Raw genomic sequence first — 24,935 nt, 5'->3', positions numbered from 1 at the left:
AATGCTAGCTATAAATCGTCAACACAAGTATCTTATGGTTGTGATGTTCTTGAATTTTTTTTTTCTCTTGTATAATTGGTTAGAAACTCTATGTAAGAAATTATTCCATGTTATTGTCCTTCACAAACTTTATGGGGTTCCAACAGGTGCAGAGACTTTGGTGCATTCATGCCTACTCAGCCCCAAAATTCTCATTTTTTCGCTCATCGCTTATGAGACCAAAATGATTCGAAGATTCTAATTTTAACCAGAAGGGACAAGAAGACTTGGTTAAATCAATATAGTCCAGGGGTAAGTTTATTTACATTTTTAACAGCAAACAGTGAAATTAGTAGCTCACAGTAACAAAGAACAACATGTTGAATGTCAACTTAAGGCATTTACATATATATGTTCTTGCAATATTGGGAAGTAAAAGAGCAGACAACCTCAAAATCTGATTTAACCTTATATATGAAGCTTATATTTAACCAGTTTCTTACTATTTCTACTTTTCTTGTTTGTTGCTATAACTGCAGATTGAGGCAATCCAAAAAGAAAAACCGACTCCCGGCCTACCCCTAGAGCCATGGGAGCTACCTCTCAAAGGAAGTATTCATCATGCATCTTGGGGGCTCTCTACCCATTAGCAGTTGAGAGACAATATGGATCTCTGATGCACCTACAGGTCAGAGAACTTTCTATTCTAGTCACGTCTTCACCTAAAACAGCAAAAAGAGATCATGAAAACTCATGATGACAACTTTTTTGACAGGCCTTACCTTTTTGCTTCCACCATGATATGTGACCATGCTACAAAGCTTACTCATGATAGTAAATGCATGGGCAATAAACATAAATCCCAATACTTGGGATGACCCTGTGAAAGCTTTCCTCCAGAGCGACTCAGAAATAGCAAATTGGATTACAGAGGACTCGACTTCAAATTCACACCTTTTGAAGCTGGAGGGAGAATGTCCTGGATTATCATTTGGATTAACAGATATCGAGCTTCCACTAGCTAGCATCTTCACTCCACCATTTCGATGGAAGATGTAACAGAAAACAAAGATCATGACATGATTGAAGTCATGTACCGTTTGAAGAAGAAAAAACGACCTTATCTTAACTCCCACGTACAGTATATATAATTTGAATCAGAGAACATAGATATTAAAAGTTGATTAAGTGGATTAATTAACTCAACTCACTTACATCAGCTATTTATGCAAAACAGAAACTCTTAAAAAATTTATACCAGTAAACCAGACTCTTTCAAATCCAAAATAAACTAGTAAACACAATATAAATTATTTAAAACATGTGCTTTTCTTAAAGAAGAAACTTAATACGTCTTCAAGAGTCTCCGAGGTAGGACCCCAACTCCTTCGGTGCTTCAAAACCAATTTTAAGTAGCAACAATGTACACTTTAGACAGAGCATATGCAGATGTAGTAAGGGCAGTACTGCTATAGTAGCAAATTGAGCAGCCAGAATAAACTTTCTCAGGTCCTGCAATATTTTCAATTGAAACTCGGTTGATTACGCGACTACAAAAACATCGTTTGATACCAACATACCTCAAAGCACTGGTTGGCTTTTTCAGCCAAGGGGAAAGAGTATCCAGTTTCTACAGCAATAGCCAAAGCTGTGCCATAGATCAACATGTGAGGAATGGCAACAGTAGTTGGTTAGTGGACAACCAATGCGAGAAAAGTGATAGTGGAAAAAACCAAAGCAAACTTTTCAATCAGGCTAATTTCCGTTACCTGTGTGGGCTAAAGACTAAACCATTCTCATAGATGGTTTAAACCACAAGACCATGGAAAAGGCCTAAGGGTGGTGCTTCTTGGCTTCTTACCCACTTCTTCCCTAATTATTCTATTTTTTTATTATTATTTTCTATTCTAGTTAAACACAAAATTAGTTATAGCCCACACTCCCCGCGTCAAGGACATCCTGGAGAAGAATACTTTGCTAGACGCCTTGGCCAATACACGCTATGCCTATAGAGTCGGCGTCTTCTTGGCTTCTTGACGCTCCCATGACGCCTTATAGGAACCACCCTAATGCCAAGCTTGGCAAGAAGAGCAGCCAAATATGAACCCACTTCGTCAGAGCTCCACATGGGTGATATTTATGACAGTTTGGGTAATGGGTCAAACCAGTATAACCCTTCTTTTTCTTTATCTGATTTTATTACAGTATATTTTTACCTTTTTATCATTCAAAGATAGAGTGTAATGACATTTTACATTTTAAAGTGATCAGAAGAAAGAAAAATTGTGTCCCTTAAGTTTATTAAATGTCACACTATGTCCTTGGGTTGTGAGAGCAGCAGCCACCAAGTCAGGTGCTGCTGCTTAGAATGTTAAAAGAATTAAGATCTTAATATGTTGCATTCCTGAAACTTTACTTTGTGAATTTGAGTCATTGTCTATTTTGTATTATAAATGTCTGCTTGTTGTATTTGAGTATCTACTATGGTTTGCAGTTTGGGCATGTCCATTCTTTGCTACATAGTAGATTGTATATATATAGTTCTTGGAGATTACTAATATATATGAGTAGTTTACACTTTTGTATATATATATATAATTTTTTTTTTTGTTATTTGCATAAAAGCTTATATAATGAAAATGTTCAAACTTTGAAGCTACAATCTGGGTGGGATGGAACTATGAAAGAAGAATCTTTAAGAACAGTTATAAAAGTGTCACAGTTGAGCTGTGTTGACATTCTTGTGCAAACATGGATAAAATAACATTCCTCAACTTACCAAATACCATAAATCACCCCTAATTTATAGAACAATCTATCATTACACCCCTTAGCTTTCTATAATCAACTAAAGTACCCCCATCGAATAAAATAACAATACAATATGCCCCTTTAGCTTTTCCAAAAGAAAGAGAGAGTGGACAACCCACATCCTCTGTTTTCATTTTATTATATGTATATATCTATATCTATCAAATGTATATATATGTATGTATGTATACTCATTTCTAGATGTTAGTCTTCATCATTTCTCAAATCCCAGGTTCCATCAATGGTAAAAATTCAATCTTTATTGTTTTATATCCTCAATAATTTATGTTTATTTCTTAATCAATCTGATTGATCTGTGATCTGTTTTCAATTGTTGAATTTTTTTAGGAATCTGAATTCAACTTCAAATTTTGATATTTCAAGGATCCTATGTTTCTATGTTAGTAATCTGTATTGGATGTAATATAATTTCATCAGGATAAGGTAAATCTTGGATTTTTTATTTTTTTTTTAATTGCTTATGGATCTGTTAGTTCAGAGTTTTTGATGAATGGTGTAGTTGTTTTGCATTATAATTGGATAAAGTTTGTTGCTTTTGTCATTAGAATTATAGTTACTGAATACCCTTTTATGTTTTTGAATTGTAGTTGAAATTATGTAGCATTAACATTAGTATTTATGCTATCACTCACCCTTGACGAAGGTCGTTTTGTTAACATTTCCTCTACCTGGTATGACTGTCTACATCCCACCTCTTCCTGCCCATAGTGGGATTGGGTATCGTTTTTGTTGGGGCTGTTGTTGCTGTAGCATTAGCATCTAAGGTTGATCAATGGTGTTTTTGTTTTTGCATAAAGTTGTAGCTTAATGAAATACGCTTTTGTTGTATTGTTGAATTGTAGTATAATTGGAGTGGCAGTAGCATCAAGGTTAGTATTTTAAGGTTGATTAATGGTGTTATTGTATTTGCATTATAATTGGATAAAGTTGTTACTTTTGCTATTACAATTATAATTGCAAATGTTTTGTCATTGTATTGTAGTTGAATTGTGGCAGCTATGTCATCAAAGTTGGTTTTTTTGAGGTTGATTAATGATGTTCTTGTTATTGCATATAGATGGCGAAAGTTGTTACATTTTTTGTTAGAGCTATGTTTACAAAAAAACTCTTTTGTTGTGTTTTTTAATTCTCGTATAACGTAAGTGGTACTAGCTTCTAAGTTAGTATCCTAAAGTTTGGTGAATGTTGCTCTTTAAAATTGCATTATGATTGGATGAAGTTGCTACATTTGTTATTAAGATTATAATTTTTTTTAAAAGAGCTATTTTGTGTTTTTTCTTATGTAGTTGAATTGTGATAGAAATAGCATTCAAGTTAGTATTTGAGGTCGAAGACATCTTAAAAACTTATGGCAATTCAACATGGTATTGTAGAGAAGATGGAACCGGATAATGGTAAATTGTTTATAGGTGGGATTTCATGGGATACCGATGAGGATCGTTTGAAAGAGTACTTTAGTAGTTACGGTGATGTGGTGGAGGCGGTTATTATGAGAGATCGTTTGACTGGTCGTGCACGGGGTTTTGGGTTTGTAGTGTTTGTTGATCCTGTTGTTGCTGCGAGAGTTGTGCTAGAGAAGCACATGATTGATGGTCGAACCGTAAGTTTCTTAGTTTTTACGTTGCAACATCTATACAATACAATGTACTAATTAGTAAGTCACTTTAAGAGGGCGTTTGGATGTTGCATTTTTAATAAAATTATCTGGCTTTTAGGGGTCAAATACTCAGTTTGGTTCCAACTGCAGCAAAACTGATTATCAAATAGTATAGTAAAAGTAGTTGCATACTTTTATTATTATTACTTTCTTAAATAATCCAAAAATTTTCAACCGCTGAATGCTATTTAGAGTGACCACTACAACTTCAAGCATCTTAACACATATGGGTGCAATGTCCATCACCAAGTTTTGTTACAACGGGATTTCTGATTTTGATCAACATCACTTATTCACTTAATAATTGCACATCCAACTGCCCTGTAAATCTTCAAATGCAAATTTGAAAAGTCTGTAATGATTGAATAAAGCTCACTCGTGCATTGGCAAATGAGCAATTCTATTTGTGATGATAATTGGAGTCTCTAATTTTCAGGTTGAAGCAAAGAAGGCTGTTCCGAGAGACGATAACCAAGGACTGAACCGCAACTTTAGTAGCATTCAAGGATCGCCAGCTCCTATGGGGCCTACAAAGAAAATATTTGTTGGTGGATTACCATCAACTATTAGCGAAAGTGATTTCAAGAATTACTTTGATCAATTCGGTACCATCACAGACGTCGTGGTGATGTATGACCACAACACGCAAAGGCCAAGAGGTTTTGGTTTCATTACATTTGAATCTGAGGAAGCAGTGGATCAGGTATTATTTAAAACCTTCCATGAACTAAATGGTAAAATGGTTGAGGTCAAACGTGCCGTCCCTAAAGAGTTATCTCCAAGCCCGAACCGCAGTCCTTTGGTTGGATATACTTACGGGCTAAATAGACCAAACACATTTCTTACAAGTAGCTTCCCCCAAGGTTACAATATGAGCCCAATTGGAGGTTATGGAGTTAGAATGGATAGCCGCTTCAGTCCAGTTGTTGGTGCTCGAACCGGGTTCCCCCAGTTTAGTTCAACTGGTTATAACATGAGTATGAATGGGGAGCCAGCTTTAAGCCCCAGTGCATTCGGTGGGTCCTCTAACAATATCGGCTATGGGCGAGTTTTGAGCCCATATTTGGGTGGAAATCCAAACAGATATAGTACTCCTATTGGCTATAACAATCAAGGTACTGGTAGAGGTGTGCCACCTATAGGCTCATCAACCCGGAGTGTGTGGGGAAATAGTGGGCTCACCAGCCCACGTGGCCCGGGTTCGTACCTGAGCTCAGGAAGTGGCGGTTTTGGAGTATTTGGGAACAATGCAGCAGGTTGGAGTTCTTTACCCTTTGCTTCTCAGGGTGGAGGAGGCTCTTCTGGCAACAATGGTGGAAATATAGGAGGACTTAGGGGTGAAGAGAATACTTACAGGCTAGTAGGTGGTACTGTTGGAAGAAACCATGAAATGGGAGTAGCTACAACATTATCATTTAATGGACCAAACAGTGGTCAGGGTTATTATGGTAATTTGTATCGTGAGGGTTCAATGTATGGAGATCCAACTTGGCAGTCTTCATCTAATGAGCTTGATGGTTCGGGTTCATTTGAGCATGGGCTTGGTAACGCAGAAGATGCTGTGAGCAGAAATCCTGAAGGTTATGTTGGGAACTATAGTATTGCAAATAGACAAACAAGTAGAGGTAAGTCATTTATTTTCACCCAATCCTTTTTTCGTTTTGTTTCTATAATTTCATCTTGATTCCTTAACAAACTTTGATAAGATCCCTATTAGAGTTATTGACATTTGAACATTGTACTTAGGTTCATTGCCGATCTACCATAGTTCGTCTGTAAATGTAAAAAAGTGCCATGACATGCTAAAATGAGTGAATGTATACATATAGTGGAAAATAACCGATCATGCTTGCTGCTTATTGGAGTTACCTTGGATTTTAGCAAACCTAATGTAGAGAAGAAACTTATATAAGATGTTACCATCGTTTATTTGTTTTGGTTCTGCACAGAAAATTTTCATACAAGGGCATAATATAGGAAAGCTTGAAGATGCTTAAATGAATAAAAGGGATATTCTATGTAAAAACTGTAAAAGGCATTAGGCATTACCCCATACAAGATGATTACGTAATAACCCTCTTTGGCCTTTGTCGATTCAGGAGTTCACTCAAGACATTTGATGTCATGAGTTAACTCCGAAGGTTGGTATTCAAATTAGATTAAGAAATTTAATAAATAATCTATAAGTATATAATAGCTAAAAGCAGAAATGTATGGCTTACTGCACGTGCATTATCTGAAACTTTTTGGCTGTATTTTACCTTGTAAAGATAATTATAATTCTAAGTTTGTCGTATTAGTGCATCCTTTGAAAAGAAATTTATTATATATATACCTTGCCGAATAGACCTGAAGTTTCGACCTTTCTTGATCTTCTCTGATTAGCTCTCGAAGATCTCTATTGTATTTTTCCTTGATCGAAGAACTCTATTGTATTTTTCCTTGAATTTATAAGGGTGATTTCACTAGTATAATGTAACCTTAATGTGGATGAATGAGTTTTTAACTTATCGCTATCTCATTTTCTTTACAGAAATTGCTGCATAGAAGTTTTCATGTTTTGCATACGATAACGCAACTTTAGGAGGAGGATACTTCAGTTGAGACTGGACTGTGATTTTCGTACATATCCCAAGTTAGCATACAACATCAGCATCTTTAAAGGCAATTTCATCCAAAGATTCTTGATAAGATACATTACACTATACATATCAAGAAAGGCAGTATAAAACTGGGATTTTGTTCAAGTTCTTATGATTTTTTATTTCTAATTTACTTTTAGGTTTTATTCAAATTTGTATAATCAAGAACGCGTGATATATTGTGCCATCCCTTTAACAAGGGCAGTAGAATTGATCAATAATTTTTATTTCGTAATCAGAAGTTGTAATTGTTGCCATTGTTGGTAGTAACATTTTCTAGCAATGTACTACTTGTGGTTTATTGTTTTACCGAGCCTTGATAAGTATTTTTTCCGTTGAAACTTGCATAGTAGATTTATTTTGTTTTCAATATACTTTGAATATAACACTAGTTTCTTGATTATTTCATGTGTTTATTTGTGTTGTTTCACGAGGTGATGACTCATGAGCTTCTTTGGACATGTAACTTTGACCAGGCTTCTTTCAAATGTTCAGGTGCATTTCTTTAACGGCCTTTGCATATTGTCTTGTAGCAGAAGGCTAGTATAGTATTAGTAATCTTCGTTTAGAAGCAGCAATAATCGGCTTTGAGGTTTCACAAAAGCTTTTATTGGTTATGATTTTCTGACTGTTTAGGGTCAAAATAAATCGTTTATGTAGAAGCATGTAGAAACAAGCAAGGAAATGTAAGAAAATAGACTACTTCATTAGCAAATCCCGTGAATAATAGGTAAGACACATAAGATTTATTTGGTTTTATGTAGATACTAACATAAGCTTTTTTTCAATCTTTTTAGTTTTAAATTGTTAATATCAACCTTATATAAATGTATTTGGGCCAAAGGATCTATAAAGTCAAATTGATGTTGGCACATGAAAACAAGATCATACGGCAATGAAAATAGACGATCACATGTCTCCCCTAAAGTTGGAATATAGTATTTCTTAGTAATTTAGTAAATTTATAAGCTTTTCGAGTTTTCTCCGCCAACTCTATCTATATCTATATCTATATTCCTATATAAAATAGATATCCTCCCCAAATCTCAAATTACAACTTCAAACTACCAAAAATACCCCTTTTTCTTATTCATTACTCTTAATGAAATAATTTACAACATAAACCTCTTAATTCCTAAAATAACTACACTACCTCCTTCAACATTAATTACTTTTACATTTACCACCATTCCCGCCCCTACCACCCGTCAACACCACCACCTGTTGCCACCGCGCGCCGCTACCACCATTGTCATTGCATTGCACGGTAATATAACTCATCTTAAGTAGTGAGTTGGCCGATCTTTCTATCAGAATGTCTTATCAAACAGACAATGTGCTTAAAAATCAGAATACGTACACAAATCTGTACTTTTGTTTTTAGTATTTTATATATAATATCTAAACGTGTACATAGAGAAATGACATTGCACTTATAAGTAATGAATCATGATTATAAATTTTCTTTTTCTAAAATAATCAACATAGATTTAGATTAAACAAATAGATTATATATATAGATAAAAACACTAAATTAAATACATGAAAAACAAAGTCTAACATATAAGAGAACACCAAGCACAAACATGAGATATACGCCATGTCGTTCCCAACTATCACTCATATACAATTTTCTTTTCCACTTTTAGCCAATTATAAAGACGAAATTCTTGCTTTGTAAACATTTTATGTAACACTTATCACATTTTTTGTATCAGTACCAAAAAGTTTTTTCGATTGACTACCATAAACGTTTTACTGAAATATATAAATGTCACTCACTAGAGAATGGAAATAACGTTGTTAGAAATTAAACTTTTGATTTTCTTATTAATTTTTTTTTTCTGTTGTTGTATTCAACAGCTTTGTATACTACATTAAGGTTTTGTATACTAAAATAAGCCAAAGCGGGGATAGCTCAGTTGGGAGAGCGTCAGACTGAAGATCTGAAGGTCACGTGTTCGATCCACGTTCACCGCATTTCTCTTTTTTTTTTCTTTGTTATTATGTTTTTAAACTTTGGTTCAACTTATTTCATGTAAGTAACGTCCCTCAGTCCAGATCAATCAAACTGTGACCAAAAAGAACATGCTAGGCCCATTTCTATTTACATTAACAAAAAAAAAAACACACACAGAGAAAAAAAACTGTTTGATATATATGAAAATGAAAATTATTAGGATGGTTATATGGGTTGTCCACTGACCTTAGTTCGGTATTTAAGTCTGAGTTAATAAACTAATCTAAGCTTCAGAAATACTCATAAATATTTTCTCGCCACTCATCACACCTTGAAAGAAGACTTGTTTTTTTCGTTTAGTGGACTTTCGGCGACGAAATTTTGGTCAGCCAAAAGTTTCATCGTCAAAAGTCCAAATTTCTTGTAGTGTTAACGGTAGTATTTGAGCTCAAGTCAAGCTCAAAAAAAAAATCCGATTGATTGGTTTCAGAATTGGAATTCAAATATTAATATTTTGGCTCGAGTCAATAGAATACTCATTTATCTATTTAAGACAAATAAGCTAATACCGAAATAAGTCAAAAGGATCCAACAAGCTTAGTCAAACGAAAAGATGGCCAAAATGTGGCTTAGTCATAAACTGTATGCAAAAGTTGGCGAAACAAGACTGAAAAGTTCATGGTAGACCCAAAAGTTATTGTAAATAAAATGGGCTCATGAGCAAACAACAAATTGAAATTACTAAGAGTAGCTACCCATAATTTATTGAAACCATAATAGTGCTCGCATCAGTATAAGCAGTCAGTCTATGTTGGTTGAACCAAGAGAGTTTTACAACCTTGAATATAAGCAGTCACTCGTCTCGCGCTTCCTCTTGTTGGGTGAACCACGGCGTCCAGTTAAATGTTGTATGAAATAATTAGGCCACAAGGTAAAGAAAATGAATCAACAAAACAACTTATCAAACATTCCACTAATTTTCATCCTAAATCACAAAATCCATAAGTTTTTAATTCATGATCAACAATGACTGACATAAAGGCTTAGGGTCCGTTTGGTTATAGAAAATGTTTTCATATATTTCATTTCTAATTTTCTAGAAAATAAAAATTTTAAAAACGCGTCTCAATTAGAAAACTAGAAAACATGTTAGAGATATAAGATAAGAGGCGGGGAATGGAAAATGAAAATGGAAAACAAGAAAAATATGTTTTCAAGTTTTCCATACAAAAATGGAAAGCATTGTTTTTCTATTTTCTTAAAAAATATTCTTAGGAAACTATGATGCAAACGCGTTTTATGTTTTCCATTATGGAAAACAGGGGGTGTTTTCTGCAACCAAACGCACCTTTAAGTTTCTGCAAATTTCCATCTTGAGAAACAACAACAAATATGAAGGGATCATGCTATCTCAATACTAAAGAACAATGCAATGCTTAACGTATAATTAAATATTGCTGATCTGGAGGTTTATTCAAATTTCCATTCCAATGGAATGTCTAATATCACTTAACATTTTGTTTTTGATGTGTATATATCGTTAAAATAAATCCCCATACAGATTGAAATGAATTAATGGGTTGGCAAAAAAAACAATATTATATATATAGTGATTAAAGGAACGATATTATGTAGTGATTATAGCAATGGGACACTTGTGTGCGTTAGTGAAAGATAGTGATTTAAGGAGCAATATTATATACGAGTAGTAATTAAACAATCTCATATATTGATCGACACCGATACATACCTTCTTCGTCTTTCGGGTTCTTCAAGGCCTCTTCAATTTTGAGGATAGTATCTCGCATGCATTTTATAACGGCCTTTTTCACCATTGGCCATGCTCCCTTTACGCGACGAGCCTCATACTGTATACCCAGTGTGACATATGAACCACCACCTGTATTGCTGCTGCTAATACTGGCAGTGTTGGTCTCTTGACTGTTGGAACTGATGGCAATCCCTGATAACCCAATTAGAGGATACTTCTTTGGACTTTGGCCGAGTTTGGCAAGATCAAACGACGGCTCGTCACTTTTAAGCAAGGACCACACCACTAGTGAGCCTGACCGGCTAACACTCGTCTCTTGGATTAATAGTAGCTCATTCTTTCCCAAAGACTGATCATTAATTAGCCTGTTGTAACAAATATATATGTCAAATGTAAACACCAAAAATCGACCCGGCCCAATAAAACCTTGTGGGTACGTCAACATACCTGAGCTGTTCCTAGCTAGCATCATCCGCCAGTTGTGTAAGATGCCACCTCCGTGAGTCTACGTTCATCCCCAAGGACTTTTAAGACGGGCTCTGGAGAATGCGGAAGACTAAACGTGGTGGTTGCTAACAAGACAAGTTCATTTGGATCATCATGATAGGGGGGAGTAATCGACCTTTGTGATCGACGGGGGCCAGAAACACCTGATCGAGGGCTGCAGATTTTGCCAACCGTAAGGGGCGATATTCAAACAGAAGTTACGAACCATCCCTTTTGAGAAACTCATCACACATGTCTTCTCATAATCCGATAGATCTGTCCATGAAGCAAGCAGATACTCAATCTTGATATGCAGGTCAGTAGTTGGTCATTCACAACTGCGTAAAATGCTGATGAATAGATCAAACAGAATAGAAAAGATTGTACCTTGTCCTACTATGCGTGGACTGAACAAGTAATCAGCCTCGGGCCGATGATAATTACGATCTTCTTTCACACGATCGTTGAAGGCACGCAACCCATCGTTTGGCTCCAAATGCAAAGCCTCTACCGCACAGATCGTTGTAGAGCTTGGGGTCTAGGTAACTTAATTTCTTCCATTTCAAAATGCTCCACCCATGTGACCGGCCTGTTCAAATCAGGCAACTTAACGAGTCATATATACATAATATGTGTGTGTGTGTTTAGTGCTGTTGTTTACAGAAAGTATATTAAAGAAGATGATCATAAAGTTAACACCTGGGACGATCCGTCGACCATTCCTTGTATCAAATTAAACACCCGCAAGGATAACGAATTTTTTGTACGGATACTTAAAAAATCAAACCTTTTGATGTAAATAGGAACTTTTGTTTGAAACTTTGCAAAACTACGAAACATTTTTGGGCAAAGCCAGTAACTCAAACACCGGTCCTAGCATACGTGGCAACCCAAAGCCGGTATCTTAGACACCGGTCTTCAACTTGTTTGGGGTTTCCTTGTCAAAGTTGGTGTCTTAGACAATATTGATGAGTTTTTAATACTCATCAATATATTTATTTTGTTTGATATTCATCAATATTGATGAGTTTTATATCAAAGTTGGTGTCTTAGACAATATTGATGAGTTTTTAATACTCATCAGCATTGATGAGTTTTTAGTACTCTTATATAGGTAACTTAATTTCTTCATTTTCTTTATTTTGTCATGCCCATTTATATTTTTATATATATTATCATAAATTTATTTATATTTTATATATAATAAATTTATATTTATGTGGTTTATTTTTAAAAAAAATTTACTATATAAGAGTACAATATTGATGAGTTTTTAATACTCCGTATATTTCTAAGGGTGATAGTTTAGGGATTTATCTATTCAATAACAACAAAAACTTCATATCATCTATATTCATTGCATTGCATTTCTTTTAGAATTCTATTGTCATTTATACTTTTAGATAAATATTTGTTTTATTATTTTCTCATTGTCATTATTATCCGTTGTCTCAAAAAAAATCAATTTTATTTTATTAACTTATAAATATCAATTTCAAAAAATATATACCACTTTATAAATTGTCGTTAACATGACATATCACACATTGTAAATTTTCCCGTCGCATTGCGCAAACACTATTCCTCGTGTATATATATAATATAAATTAAAATTTTAGATGATATCATAAATGTATATATACACAAAATATATAATAAAAGAACAACTTTATATAAAAGAAAAAACTCTGAAAATTCAAAGGAAATATAAATATATGATGATAGAGAAGGATTCAAGTGAGAACCACATATATGGTGAGAACCGTGAGAACCATTGGAAAATCATCTCTAAGGGTTTTGCCCTTAGCATTAAGGGCTACACCCGTACCCTAACAACCGTCACCGTCTCTTGGATCGCCGCCCATCAAATACATACCATTCCCATATGCGTCCGGTGACAACCCCTTTTAGAACAGATGTAGGGCAACGCCCGTACCGTATCCATACGTTTTCTTAACACGTAACCCACATGATTTTTTACAAAAAAAAAAAATTAAAAATTTTTTTTTAGAATGGATTTTTTTTAAAAGTAAATAAAAAACAAAAAAAAAGTTTTAAAAAATGAAAAATTAAAATTAAAAAAATAAAAAACAACACAAAAAAAAGGGGGAGGGAAACTAGTGGTTCTCACGGTTCTCTCCATATTTGTATTTCTCAAGTTAACTCTACCCTATTATTATGATATATATAAAAATATAAATGGGCATGACAAAATAAAGAAAATGAAGGAATCCTAGAGATGTACAAAGGAGACTTTTAAGTAGTAATAATATTATTAAAATATATTTCTCTTTTAAAAATATCCTGACTTTTTTGTTGTATACATCTCATCGCTTCTCTCTCTCTCGTCTCTCCCTCATCCTTCCATCTTCTTCATCAACCATAACCACCACAGCCACCATTTTTGGTCCTGCGATTCTGTAAATCTCATATTCTATCAAAACTCTATAATGTTCATAAAGAAACACATGAAAGGTTGTAGACCGGTGTCTAAGACACCGGATTTGGTTGCCACGTATGATAGAACCGGTGTTTGAGATACCGGCTTTGCCCAAAAATGTTAAGACCGGTGTCTTAGACACCGGTTTTCGTAGTTTTGCAAAGTTTCAAACCAAAGTTCGTATTTACACCAAAAGGTTTGATTTTTGTAGTATCCGTACAAAATATTCCAAGGATAACCAATGTATAGCAAACTATCAACTTCAACGTCAGCTGCTACCCAAGTCAACGGATCAATTTTTTTACAAGTTCTGAGGACAACAAAGTCCATTTTAGGATCAAGAGGTGTAGTTGCCTGCAACTACATCTGAATCTGACGGACAAATACAACTAGCATGATAAATAAGCAAGGAAAGATATATATATATATATACATGTATGCGTGTAGAAAACCATAAACAAATTAAGCTGCACGGAGCCATCTGGATTACGAGACGATAATCCCCGGGACAAGAATCGAAGACCTGTAGATTTTGTCACTATAGATGGGAATAGTTGTTCCCAATCTTCCTAGAAAAAGGAAATAAAGGAGTTAAAAAACTGTGTCTCATTTTAAATATTCTAATTTGACTATTTAAGTCTTCTCTTTGATTATAAATATTATTGTTAATATTACAGTATATAATATTTGATATAAAATATAATTGGAATTTTAATGTAATTTTTATTGATATAAGTTTCAGCAACTATTACTGATATTTATGGTCAAAGTCGAAAGAAAAACAAAAAGACTTGAATAGTCAAACTGAAACATTTAAAATGATATGGAGGTAACAAACTTAACAATTAAATTAACAAAGAAAGAAAGAAAGATATCATATTACATCAAGGGTGAACTTGTTGGCCAGGCAGGTGTTGTGTTCCATCTTAACAATAGCAAAAGCCCTGGATGCGTGAATCCATGAGGAAGAATTTACATCATATAGGGTCCATTTGGATGATTTGGGCCAGGGGAAAGTTTGTTGATAATTTTGTTGGTTAATTAAGAAGGCCGTCGTTGGTCCAGAAAAGGTCATCTTTGTCGAGCGCAAGAGTGTACAACTCATGGACAGCACAGGCGGCAACGAGGAAGTGGTTATGCGTCGTCCTGGTTCCCTTTGTAAGTCAAAACTAATTAACAAAATAAGCTTCAGAAATACTCATAATTATTTTCTCACAAGTTAGACTGCAACACAGTTGCAAACTAGATTAATAAATCAATGTGTCACCCGGTATTCCAGTAACATGTATAAATGGTAGCATTGGGTTGTTTAACGAGTCGAGATCGTTTTAGATCGAGTTTGACAGGCCATGATAGTATTTTAGCTCAATTCGAGCTGAAAAAAAAGTATCCGTTTGAGTCGTAGTTTCACAATTCATATATAAAGGGTTAATAATTGGCTCGGCACAATAGAAACCTTGTTTCTCTATTCAAGACAAATGAGGTAGTCAATTGTAACGAGTCAAATGGATCCAAATCCAACAAGCTTAGTTAGAATGAGTTTTATGGCTTTGAACTATATAAGGGATAAAAGGTATTTTATTATATAAAAAAAAAAAGAGTTTATTTGTGCTCGACTTTGTGTTACTAGACAAGTTTATTGAGTACGCAAACGAGTAATCCGAGTTCGAGTATACACACAAACATCAAGCTCGGACTCGAACATTAATAAAATATGCAAGTTCGAGTTTGAACACAACTTTGAAAAGTAATTCGAGCACAACCTCGCTAATAAAGAAACGAATAAGCATAAAAGTCTTGTTACTTGGCTCTTAACTCTTTTATACCCTAAACATACACCTAAAATGACTAAAATCGTGTCCATACGAAGTTACAAACAGCATTGAATCATTTTTCAAATAGATAAATTTGCATGATAATTTTAAAAGTAGTAAATAAAAACACAATTTCATGAATTGAAACCCAAAACCCGTAATAAAAAAATTTATAAAAGAAAAAAAAAAAAAACATTGGGTTTTACTTATTTTTTGTTAAACAACCAAAATTAAAATCATGCTTATATAGATAACTGGTTTTACAGAAATGTTGGGAGCTAAATTTATATTCCTTAAAATCTAAACGGCTGTGATAGATATAAAATGTAGATAAATGGACGTAAAATCATTGATGATCTCATAATTCATGAAAAATTATTAAAATAATTTCAACTTTATTATGCTTTTTAACCTAAGCAAAATAAAAGCCTGCCAGATAAGATGATTCAGACTAGATTCAGTTTCCTTGCTGGTTTTCTCAAGCTACAATCTATCAGCATTCACAGCATGAAATATAGACTATCATTATATCATATCAATAACTATATTCCTTTATGATGGAGTCAGACCACACATTTTTATCTATAGAAACTTGTACAGTTGTACCGGTTGTATTGCTATCTGTACAGGACTACAGGGCATCGCTTTCTGTAAGATGGATTTATAAACTATGTGGCAAATGAGGACTGAAGCCTTATGACAGATAACTTCAATCCCTACTTGTGCTTGCTGAAATAATAATGCCACGAGGGCTGTACAAATACTGAAATACATGTATGGTGCAAAAGATTTGACCATGACGTTATTTGATATTCGTAAGTTACAACGATCAAGCATCCGTGGTATATGCTAAAGTTACAACAAATGAAATTGACATAACATGGCCCATGCAAAGATCCAAATATACCAGACCCTTGTGTCACCATTTCCTAAACAGTTTCAAAAGATAGAAACATTGCAACGTTAAACTAGGGCTTATCTTCATCCGACTGTGAGCATGGCGGTGCAGGAACGGAATCCACAAAGAACTCGTCTACTGAAAGTAAAATTACAATATCGTTAAAGCAAGCAAAAAATGTATATTGTCGGATGGAACTGCAGTTGAAGCAAAATCATTTCATAATATGTGAATATTGTTAAAAAATTCATCTGAAGGTGTGAACGCATTGGTTAGTTTAGTCCTTTAAGATTCACTCAAAGGGTTAGGGTAGAAGTTCAATTTCGAGCAGCCTAATCATAAACAGGTTAATTTTGCTTATGATATATCCGTAACTGGTGATCTTGCTTAGTTAATTAGAAAACCATATCAAATGGAACTGATGGATAGTTGCAAAGCGTTTCTGTAATACATACAACCTAGCTGTAGTAAATACAATTGTGGAAAAAGTTTTTGGAATCATATTTAACACATGTATTAGTTATGAAGAACAAAAAAACTGTGTGCAAATAAACCCGCCCAGACTCATTTCAATGAGTAACAATGCCCTTTTGGCCTAATATCCTACCCACCCATACAGCAATTTCCAGGTTTTAGTATAAGATACGGAACCATTTAGGGCCTTCACTTCAGCTTGGCTCATACTCACCTATTGTGAAGATAAAATTGAGAAGAGTTACAGACCACAAGGTCCACAACAATTTCATCCATGTGGCCATATAAAAATTACTAATGGACAAATAAAAACTTTGCATGTTTAAAAGCTGCATTTTACAAATGAGCAAAAATTCAAAAAAAGAAAGCATTGAAGTTCTTTGGAAAGGATAGCATATGTGAAATAAGCCATTCTAATCATACATGCTGCAGCATATACGTTATGTGACGTCGCAAGAACATTTTGGCGTTCGAGGAGGCAACTTCTACCGATTTACTTATCGGTCATAACAAAATTTGGCTAGAGTCAAACAGGCCAATAGTAAAGCATGAACGAACCTAGTGGTTGCAGTGATTGTGGTTCACAAGATTTTCAATTTTCTCTTACCGAAAGGCATTATGAATATTAAATGATAATCAACAGACTTCTATGTGGCTGGTCAAGAAGTACATTTAACGGGAGAGTAAAATGGAGCAGTGTTGTTACCGATGTCCTCTTGCTCAGGAGAATCGAGTAATATATCTGAATCAGAATGCAGAAAAGGAGAACCAGGATAGTTTCCAAGAGCTCCTAAATCTGTATACAGCATTTTGGGGAGCAATATTAAGTAAAAATGGTAATTGTGTTGCAAATAGCAATTGCTTAAGGATTCAGGCTATTTGGTATCCAATTTACCTCCCAGGTTTGACAAGTCAGCTGTTAGATCCGAAAGGCTGAAGTTCCAAGGTAGTTGGCCAAACGATCTAGAATTTCCATTGTCAGGTGCTAGATGCAATCCTACTGAACTTGCAACATCAGATGTAAAAGCTGTGTCAAGTGCTGAGGTGTCTACTCCCATTCCTGACAGTTCAGATGCAGTAAAGGGGAAATGACCGCTGGAAGCCACTGATGTAGGACTCATAGGCATATCTGACATTGGTGAAATAGCGCCATTAGCTGGAACAGGATTCACACCAGCTGTGTTGTTGTCCATTACCATACTTTAATGACAAATGAAACAGTCATCAGCACAGGTACCAAAAAAATACTGTAAAATATTCGTACCAGAATAGTTGTAAAGTAAATGCAAGTTCAGAGAGAGTATTCCACATTATGTGTGATCAATAAGAATTTTAACATAGTTTTGTTTTCCAATGAAATTCTACATGATGGACGAACCCATGTCCTCTTGTATCCACTACCTAACAAAAATCAGGAAAAGACTCCAAGAGTACGAGAAAAATGTGAAAAAGATAGACAGAAACCTCACAAGTGAATGCAAATTTAAATTTATTGGGAATAAAATTAGCAGCTATTCTAGTATTCAACGCATTTTGCATATCAAAAGCAGTAACCCTTATGCATGAGTACGAGAAAAATGTGAAAAAGATAGACAGAAACCTCACAAGTGAATGCAAATTTAAATTTATTGGGAATAAAATTAGCAGCTATTCTAGTATTCAACGCATTTTGCATATCAAAAGCAGTAACCCTTATGCATTATGATCCTTAGCCTTATAAAACTTGGAGAGACACATCTTTGTGTGCAATTTATGGATGAAATCATGCAAGTAAATAGAAATGCAAATAATACCAAGAAAGCAAGACAGCAATAAATGGAAGATGATCTTAACATATATAGCGTAGATGAAAAAATTATTTGTAAAAATAAAATCAGCTTCTAAATAATTCTAAAGATTGGTCATATTGAGCTTCAATAGTGAGCTAATGAGACAATGGAGTTAAAAACTAAAATTAAAACTCACTCATTTCCGGAGTTCATTCGCATGGGTTGGAAGTTACTGGGAGCCGGTACTCCATTGACCACATGGCAGCTAGACATACCCATAGGATCCATATGAGGCTGCCCTGTAGTTGCCATTGGTGGTTGCTGTAGAACAGGGTATCCCATTGGTAGATTGTTAACTGCACTGCAAAAACTTAAATTGAATAATAGTGACAATATTTTAATGATGCCATACAGTATTAAAGGCATCAAAGTATGAGTATCAAAACAATATAGTGACAAACGTCAGTCAGTGAAATTGAATGCAATTGAGGATACATAGAGTTTGAAATTTCCTACATTTTATGAATAATACTTCTTTATCTGAGCAAGGAGAAGAATTCATATTCTTCCACATGCCCACAAAAACAAAAGGTGTAACAGTATGAGATTACCTGGCATGGGATGGATTCCATTGTGTATCGGAGCCACAGGTAGCTTTGGAGGCACAGGATACTTTGTCAGGTGATATTGATGCTCGAGTAAATGATTGAAAAGGATAATCTGCTTCTTCAGTTTTAACCTTATGTAGTAGGCTCTGAAAAAATCTGCATTCTCTTCTTCCAGCTTCTGCCAAACTATCCACCAAAAGAAATTTGAAACAGTAAAAATGATGCCTCAATTATATCTAGAATTACTTTATAATCGATCAAAGGCATTGTACACACATATCATTACAAATTTACAATGTACTAAACATAACTAGAAACATTCTTCTAAGATCTGAACCATCAGCAATTCAACATCCAAATGATATTATATTTTTAATATAAGCACCCACACACTTTCTATCTATTATTAAGCCAAGATGAAAAGAACAAAATATAAATACCACAAAGACTGGAGTATGCTAATAAGAGTTACCTAGGGTGGTAAAACCAGGATCTATCCTTGCACGATTTAATAGAGTTTTCACGACCTCATCTCTATTCATATATAACTGTAAACAGCGCTCGATCAAGTTTTGGACCTACAACATTCAAGCAGATACGAACTTAGAGAAATCTTGACTTTCACGTAGCTGAACACAAAAGAATAATATGCTAAGACGTTAAAATATAATTTTCATACAAGTTCGATATCCTCCCGCGAAACTTTTCTGTTGTCATTGCTCGAAATAGACACTGATCCAGAGTCAGGAACAGGAGCCTCTGTTGCATTATTATGTTGGTCACTTTGAGACTCGTGAGAAGCTTGGGCTAAATTTCGTGTTTCTGGTGTATCCAAGGACTCCTGCATAGTTTCTTAATTTCAGTCATTACATTTATAATGATGTATCTTCTTAATGAATACGAAAAATATGAAACCAAGCTAATTTATACTCCCTAGTGATCTCACTTTCCTCTTCAGTTCATCCCAAAACCAAAGTGTGTGTTATTCGATACTCTTAATTAAGATGACTATCCAAAATCATAACCACATTTATATAATTTCCACAATTACGAGAAGCATATAACATACAAAAATCTGAAAAAAGAGACATTAAAGTTCTACATAGCATAAAAACAGCTTTGAAGTTCAAAGGGTAAAACCTGATCGTTCTTCATCCCAGCTAGATGCTATCCAAATACATCTCCTCAATGAAATCTGTTTGTTTGCAAATAGCAACTCTTTGTTAAAAGTAACCGCTTGTTTAACTCTGCAATTTCGTCAAATTAAACCTGAAAAGCAATTTACAAAACAGTTCAATATTACTTAACAAATATACTCCATCTATCCACTCATTTGAGTCATTTCCAGCAAGGGAAAACTTATAATCCAAATATCACGCATGCCAGCACATTTGAATTGCAAAAATGACATGGCTGCATCAACATTAATCTATATACATGAAGCATTTGTCAATATACTATAATCTACAGCACTTTTTTTCCTCGAATACTTTGAAAACCGTGTCATCTTTGCATATGAAGGCCAACACAAATCAAATAATATATTATGAGTAGTAGACCTAGTCTAATCTAAAGACGGAATGGAAACTAAAATTTGTGATTTATCTGTATAAGCATTCACCTATCCTTCGATTTAAGATTCAACACTACCATTTAAGTTGTGCCACCTCATCCTTTTTTGGATTTACATTAGACGCACTCTCTCTTACACCACCACAACCGACCATCTCTGGACACGGCCACCGACAACTAAAAACAGTCATAAACCATCAAATGCTTCCCATAACCATCATAACCCGCCGCTTTGTGTGAGTACAAGGCTAGTATTACACAAAGCATTTACTCACCCCATTTTAAGACCCAACACTACCTTCCACCAAATCGTGTCACCTCATTCTCTATATAAATGTTATCAAACACTCTCCGTATCGACCTTTTCTATATTCATGTCATCAAATACCCTCTCTTAACTCCGGCAACCCCTATCTTCATAGTCGGAGCCAGGAAACTTTTTGCAAGGGGGCAGTTTTAAAAATTGTTTGTCATACTTATAAGAGTTATATCCGAGAATTAAAAAAAAAAGGGCCCTAACACGAAAATAGAAAATGGACCCTCAAAAGAATTTGTTATCTACTAATCCACACCGGGTCTAACACTCAAATTCAAAAATACTAGTTTTTTTTAACATATAATGACCACACATGTCGAACAACGTCTTATTAAATGAAAACGTATTCAATCATATAATGCAAGAAACCCAAAAAATATACTTCTTAGAATATAACTAGCTTGTATATATATAAATATATATATTTACCTACATTGTTTGTGATATATATATAATAATAATTAAGAATAAATTTTCCACAAACAGTTCCACTATTAATGTACTACACAATTACATATCCAAACAACGAAAGTTTTCCTTAAACTATACTTCATTCTTTCTATTTAATTCAAGAACAACTCAAGTTTTTTTAATCTCTCAACGAAAAAATCTATCCCAAAATTAATGTTTCAATGACAAATGACATCCAAAGAATAAGCTTATGACAACATAGGTAACATTTGTATTTATTTTTTACTTATTTTTTCTTACTTTTAGAAAAAAAATTTACAAATATACCATTTAAATTTTGAAAAGTTACATTGTACTAAAAATGAAGTGGGGGCAGCGGGGTCTGCAGCCGTCCCTGTCTATCTTCCACTCATACGACCAGAAACCGCCAAAAACCACCGTTATCCACCGCAAGGCGTGAGTACAAAGGTTCGTCTATATATCCTGAGTAACTAACTTTACATATAATATGTCAAATATGTATATCTGTAACAAAGAAATGGCCTTATTTTTCTAAATTTTCCACAAAATACCACTAAAATCAATAGACATATGTATGTATGTATAGTTATAACTGAGATGTAGATGTACAACAATATGGATATAGCTGAGATATATATACACATATTAGATCTGTAAAGACCAATAGGTTATGACTGAGATATAGATGTACAACTATATGGATATGATAAGATATAGTGTATGTATAGATAGATAGATTGATAAAAATATATATATAAAAAATTGCAGTAAATCTTTAAGAAGAAAGAGAAAAGAAGCAGCTTAAAATGATATAATGAAGAACAAATGCGAAAATGAAAGCATAGGATGCGAAATAATAAGATGAAAATTGGGCAGACCTGAGTTTTCCGGCCGTGAAGATAATCGCCGGGAAGAGTGTGTTTGGCGGTTGGAAGCTAGTAGTAGTATCTCTGCAACTGTATCTGTACGCCTATTCGTTGGAGGCGCTGTCCGATATTTTATTTCACAGAAGAAATGATATTTTACAAATTTGTTGTATTCTACAAATAAAATACAAATTGTGGTTATAAAATTTAAATAATATTTTCCTAAATACAACTAATAACGATGTACGGATTTACGATATGCACCCTAAAAAATTCTAGGTTTAATAAAGTAAATCATACAATCTTTTTATGATGGAGATACACATAATTATATTAGTGTAAAATTTAAATTGGATATTTTGTTTAAAAATATATTTCAATGTAAATAATAATGAATTAGTAGATTATGGATGTGTTTGGCAAAACTAGCTGGTAGCTGGTAGTTATAGCTGTTAGCTGGTAGCTGTAAGCTGTAGCTGGTAGCTGAAGCTTTTTATATATATTTAGATGTTTGGAAAACTAGTTGTAGCTTTTAAATATATATATATATAAAATGACAAAAATAGACATAAAAACACATTTAAAAAAATATTATTATAATTATATATATGGTCTCTTAAATATATTTTTTAGACTTTGTTTATATATAAAATTCACGGATAAGTTAAATTAAATTAAACCTGATAACTTATTAATTTAAGAATATTACATTATAATATTATATATGCATGTTCTCGTTCAACATATAAAAAAGTGATAAAATAAGACAAAAGACAATACCTATTACTTTTGTACTATCTTGAAATTCAAAAAGAGATTTTTTTTATAACATAACGAGAGAAAGTATCCGTGACGTTGCAGCGGTGAGATGGTAGAGTGATATGTCATAGGAGATGATAAGTCAATGTGATAGTTAAATGTCTTAGCCGTACGGGCTCTGCCATCAGATTTAAAAATTCGTCGAAAGTATATCGAATGATAGCTCTAATGAAAGCGCATGGAATTTTAAGAACACCCACTAAATTTTTATAATTTATCAATATATGGTTTTTGAGATAAAAGATTTTGAATGAATTAGATGAATAAAATGATTTATAGATGAGAGTAAAAAAAAATGAGTGGTTGAAATTTAATGATAGAGAGAAAAATGTGTGGTTTAAATTTAAGGGTATTATAAGTATATTAGGTAGAGATGTTTAAATTAGTAAAATAAAAAAAGGATAATTTAGGTAGTTCAAATTATCTTTTGAGATTATAAAAAAAGGGTAAAATGCTTTATAAGATAATCTATATCTATATCTATATTAATAAACAAATTATTATCCCCTTTTCAACTCTCTACCTTTAAAATACCTAAATTACCCTTAATTTTCAACACATTCCTAACTCACATACAATATCTACCTAATGTATCTCTAAAATATTTTACACTTATATTTATAAGATATTTATATAATATTCTTAATAAAATTATTTACAAAATATATATCCCTTAACTATAAAATAACTAGACTATCATTTATTACTTTTTGATTAATAACCATATTGTTACCAACACCGTCACTAGCACCACCCGTTGCCATCACCGTCGCCGCATTGCATGGGTACTCATCTCATATAGATAAATCCAAAGTTGTTTTTTACTTTTTAGTGAAACCTCGAAATAGTTCTCGTATTTTTTTAGATAGGAATAATGCTATACATCTCAACCTTTTTATGCATCATCGAAATCGTTATTAAGACACATAACAAGTGAATGACGGGATTGTATGATCTTTACTTACTTTTACTATTTGAATCTTTTATAAAATTTGGTATTACATTATTAAAATATTTAATTTTTTTAATATGTTAGATAATCGATATATTTTTACAATTCAATCAGTAATTAATACTTACCTTATATATTTAGTCAAACTTTTTCATTTCAACGATTAATTTATTTAGTTTATATCAATGTATGTATACTATTTCATATTAATTACAAAAATCACAAATATGATGTACAAAAAATACAAACATAATTGTATTAACTAATTGTGCATTGAGTCATCCTTACAAAAACTAGTATCTTATTAAATATTCTTTTATAGTTTATTTCAAATTGAAATATGTTTTCAAAAATGTGAATGTAACCATTAACCAAGTCTAGTATTTTTCTACTTTTCAAACCACGGGAGATAATCACTATAAAAATTCATGCGATACAACTAATAAATGATATATAGCTGCTCGTATAGTGCGGACAATAGCTAGGCTAGTTATTTTCAATATATTTGGTTACCGTGTCTCCACTAATTCATATCGACTATTGGATTAAGCGAAACATTGTCCAATTTGAAATAACAACAAACCGTATTTTGAACACCCGTAGCAGTAAAAACAAATATTTCCACGTCAAACAACGTTCCAATATATT

General features: G+C 33.5%; 2 protein-coding genes and 1 non-coding gene across 4 annotated transcripts; 2 read left to right on the top strand and 1 right to left on the bottom strand.

The window, feature by feature from the left end:
* Positions 1-2,926: 2,926 nt before the first annotated feature.
* Positions 2,927-7,451, top strand: LOC122578689 (heterogeneous nuclear ribonucleoprotein 1-like). Its single transcript, XM_043750708.1, has 5 exons — positions 2,927-3,034; positions 3,139-3,234; positions 4,098-4,411; positions 4,905-6,093; positions 7,002-7,451. The coding sequence occupies exons 3-5, from the start codon at positions 4,160-4,162 to the stop codon at positions 7,013-7,015; spliced, it is 1,455 nt and encodes a 484-aa protein (XP_043606643.1). The 5' UTR covers positions 2,927-3,034; positions 3,139-3,234; positions 4,098-4,159; the 3' UTR covers positions 7,016-7,451.
* A 1,566-nt stretch (positions 7,452-9,017) lies between these two features.
* On the top strand, positions 9,018-9,090 carry TRNAF-GAA. The gene has a single exon. It is a non-coding gene; the product is annotated as a tRNA-Phe (tRNA).
* A 7,266-nt stretch (positions 9,091-16,356) lies between these two features.
* On the bottom strand, positions 16,357-22,651 carry LOC122579731. Of its 2 annotated transcripts, none has more exons than XM_043751958.1 (9): positions 22,529-22,651; positions 20,471-20,599; positions 20,010-20,171; positions 19,803-19,908; positions 19,334-19,516; positions 18,919-19,078; positions 17,849-18,153; positions 17,660-17,749; positions 16,357-16,614 (listed from the first exon to the last, which is right to left on the bottom strand). In XM_043751958.1, exons 2-9 carry the CDS (start codon positions 20,483-20,485, stop codon positions 16,550-16,552), a joined length of 1,086 nt encoding a protein of 361 aa, XP_043607893.1. In that variant the 5' UTR covers positions 20,486-20,599; positions 22,529-22,651; the 3' UTR covers positions 16,357-16,549. The 2 variants fall into 2 exon arrangements, with proteins under 2 accessions (XP_043607893.1, XP_043607892.1); XM_043751957.1 differs by having other exon boundaries at positions 16,357-16,617; positions 22,529-22,650.
* Positions 22,652-24,935: the final 2,284 nt, after the last annotated feature.

This window comes from Erigeron canadensis, chromosome 8 (assembly GCF_010389155.1).
Source record: "Erigeron canadensis isolate Cc75 chromosome 8, C_canadensis_v1, whole genome shotgun sequence".
Classification (NCBI taxonomy): Eukaryota; Viridiplantae; Streptophyta; class Magnoliopsida; order Asterales; family Asteraceae; genus Erigeron; species Erigeron canadensis.
The sequence above is the reverse complement of the archived record's forward strand: the minus strand, read 5'-3'. Positions and strand labels throughout refer to the sequence as shown.